Genomic DNA, 3,520 nt, shown 5'->3' on the forward strand with positions numbered 1-3,520 from the left:
GGTGTCTCAGACATATCTCTTTCAAGTTCTCTTGGAGAGTACAGCGCTGCTCTACACATCTAACACGTCTTACACATGTGAGTGACAGCAGAAGGAATGATGATACGGGCCTAGGTGGTTACCCAGTTGGTGCGCATGCGCAACGGGAGGTAACTCCACGAGGTGGGGGGCCGTATAATAAATAAAAATGTTTATTTACTGTACAATCTTTTTATTCAAAAAAACATTGATACAACTGTCACAGGACATTTTCAGCGTGGAAAATGCATAATATGTACCCCAAGGACGATCTCTATGAAGAAGAATTATTCATTTACTTGCTCGTCAAATCCAATCTCATCCACCTCTCCTTCAACGGTCTCTTCTTGTTCGACTACCTACAAGAGAATATGATGAGTCTAGAAATGAATGTTATTTCAACAATTGTTTCGTGTTTTCAAAGTGTTAATCCACACTAGTTTTAGTTGTAATTGTGATAATCTAGTTATTTTACAGTCCTTCGATGACTGATTTTTAGTAACTTAAATTTATTGTTTATGTAAAACATCTCTCGTCACTATATGGCTGAAATAATGCCGGTGTGACGTTAAATTTTAACTCACTCAAAGTGTTAAATTCATACTTGAAGCATATATTACAATACAGCTTTTAAGATAGTTCCTGAATGAGGCAGATGGTACAAATTAAGTAAATTGTTTTCTAAGTAATGAGTTTTCATAGATGCCATTTACTAGGGTGTTTAAAAATCATCTGTTGCTCACCTCAACCGTCGTCAAATGTGTGGACTCGAGATCCTTTTTGAATTTGTACTCCCTTGCACAAATATGTTAAACTTTTATCATCGCATTCATTGGGGCATCTAAAGAGGATTTCTTGCCCCAGAGTTTAACGGCAATTTTCTCATTTTCCTCTGTAAGTTCAGCTTCAAATGCTTCCGACACCTTGACAGAAACGCATTCACCAGTTAAATGACACGAAAGGTGAACTGATATTTTGAAGTTATATTTTGTAAAAGAAAATATTTTTCTTGTTTTGTTTAGTTTTTAATGTTAAATCTAGTACTGTTTTGAGACAGACTTATCAATTAACGTCGAATTGATTAGAATTATGTGATTACGTAATGATACTAACTTGTTCCAAGGACGGTGATTTTAACTCCTAATGGCGTTGCCAGCGCTTCTTTGGCGGTTTTCACCTGAGGGTTTAGAAATGCCTTAACTACTCCGTCGTATGCAAATGGTCTGCATGACAGAACCTGTAATTAAGCAAATATAGAGAAATCATCAAACATGAGTATATTACATACCGAAATGAAATTTATTTATAGTAAAAATAAGTATTGTGGACTGCATATACGATATGATGGAAATGAGTATGGCAGTTTAAATGGTGGGATTATTCAATGTACATGTATTCATTATGCAGAAAAAGTTGTTTGCGCGGTTTGTTGGTGAAATATGATGAAGAATTCAGAACAAAATTGCAACTGAAATAACATCACATCAAGAAGTGAATTTAACGGGGTTTTTTAAAATTTAATATTTATTCTAAGAATCATTTAACATTTACAAGTATTGTATACCGAAAGCCATTAAAAATGCAATTTGACATTCATACTTTCTTTACTCACACTAATTTCAACATATATAAACCTAACTGGCAGATATGTTTTAAGTGAACATCTGAATAATTTCATCTGAAAATGTCCAGTCAACAACAACATCAGTGACGCAACAACGACATCACACAAAGGAGGGGTCACTTGCAGTCAATATCGTGTGTGTCCACCGTGCGCTGCAAGACATGCTCGCAGTCTTTGGGGCATTGCAAGACACCCATTTCTCGGGAACAGCTGTTGGATGGTCTGCAGCCACTGATTGTGTGTGGTCTGATCATGACACCACCCCCTCCAAAACGATCATGTTCAATGACACAGTTTGGCGCAAGTCTTTCACCTTTACGTCGATAAATCTGTTAACGTCCATCTGCAAAGGATAAGTTAAACCTGGATTCATCTGAAAAAATGACATCTGGCCATGTCCTGTTGCCAAGATTGGCCCCATTTGCTGCCCATCGCTGTCTGGCAAGTCTGTGGCGATGCAATAAGGTTGGACCACGGTACGGGTGACGACACCGGATGTTTTTAAGGCAGCAAGGCGTCCTTGCACCTTGTGGGCGCTGAAATGACGTTGACTTGTCCCAATTGTCCTCCTTGCCTAATCATCAGCTGTTTGGGACCGATTTCGCAAGTGTGAAACTCGGATATTGCGGTTTTTTGTCGAGCTGTTATCACAGGTGGTGCACCAGGTCGCGGACGATCAGCAACACTTCCGGTAGCCCGAAAACGTTGTCTGAGTTGACTTACAGTGGATGGATGCACATTAAAGTGCCTGGCAATCATCACATCTGAAGCACCTTGGCTGACCATACCGATAACCTGATTCCTTTCGTCTTTAGTCAAGTGTGGCATTTTCTCAAAGTGATTGAGTTCCACAATTCCTTGTGCTTTTACAGGGCCTGGGTGCAGGTAATGCATGTGCACAACGTGTTTCATGAATGTGGTTGTGTTTTCGAGAAATGTCAAAGGTTCAGTTTTAAGTATGAAAGTTCATGCGAGAGGAATGCTCCGGGACTCGAACTCGAAATGGGGCAGAATAACAGCCTTTTATCCCTACATCCTCTGTATCGCAGGAAAAAATCTTCAATAGAACTTTTGTAAGTTTCAGGACAACAAATACCAATTGCGTTTTTAATGGCTTTCAGTATATATTCGCTTCCCCATTCGTACCCCAAGAAAAGTCTATTATTTACCTTCGAGTGGTTTTGAAGTTTGACAACTCCATCATCTTTGATAACTGCATATGTGGCCATGTGGAATCCTGGCTTGATTTCTCCAACGTCCATTCTCATTCTGACCGCCGTCAAGGTGTTTGGTTTTGATTTCAAAATCACTTCTGTTCCCTTGTACAAGCCACATTTGCTTTTCATTTCGATTACTTCGGAGAAGTGAAAGAAGGCTATATTCTGCGTTGATAGTTTCTATAACAATTAAAAACAAAACATTAATTACTGTGTTTGTAAATTGTATTATTGACATGCAATGTTTATGCAAACCTAATTACTAAGTAGACAATGCTTACAATTTGTATAAAAAATCCCACACGTATTCTTCAATAATGCATCACACAATAGCAGTTCAATTTTGAAATAATTTGAAAAATGACAAACCTTAGGAAGATCCGTTCTTGTTGATGTCGATGCCATGGTACAAAAGCTGTAGGGAATTCAACAGTCCTGGTAGTGGCAGATGACAGGTACCGACACGATGAGTTGGAGGGTTTAACGTCGGCTTCTGGCGGGCGCCAATTTCGCCGACGGGGTAGGTGGCTTTTAAGTTAAATTAGTAATAGTTAGTAATAGGGGATAAACCACCGTACCCAAAAAAATGTAAATGTAGGGGCTTTAACCTATATAAATTTGGAATAAAAACGTTTAAAACATGAAATGAAAAATAAAAAGC

At 38.6% G+C, this 3,520-nt stretch overlaps 1 protein-coding gene across 1 annotated transcript; it reads right to left on the reverse strand.

Annotated features, from left to right (window-relative positions):
• Nucleotides 1-243: 243 nt before the first annotated feature.
• Nucleotides 244-3,520, reverse strand: LOC124254294. The gene is made up of 5 exons (XM_046688208.1): nucleotides 3,229-3,520; nucleotides 2,812-3,039; nucleotides 1,132-1,255; nucleotides 762-941; nucleotides 244-377 (listed from the first exon to the last, which is right to left on the reverse strand). Exons 1-4 carry the CDS (start codon nucleotides 3,262-3,264, stop codon nucleotides 925-927), a joined length of 405 nt encoding a protein of 134 aa, XP_046544164.1. The 5' UTR covers nucleotides 3,265-3,520; the 3' UTR covers nucleotides 244-377; nucleotides 762-924.

This window comes from Haliotis rubra, unplaced genomic scaffold (genome assembly GCF_003918875.1).
Source record: "Haliotis rubra isolate DU_JTF1 unplaced genomic scaffold, ASM391887v1 Scf57, whole genome shotgun sequence".
Classification (NCBI taxonomy): domain Eukaryota; kingdom Metazoa; phylum Mollusca; class Gastropoda; order Lepetellida; family Haliotidae; genus Haliotis; species Haliotis rubra.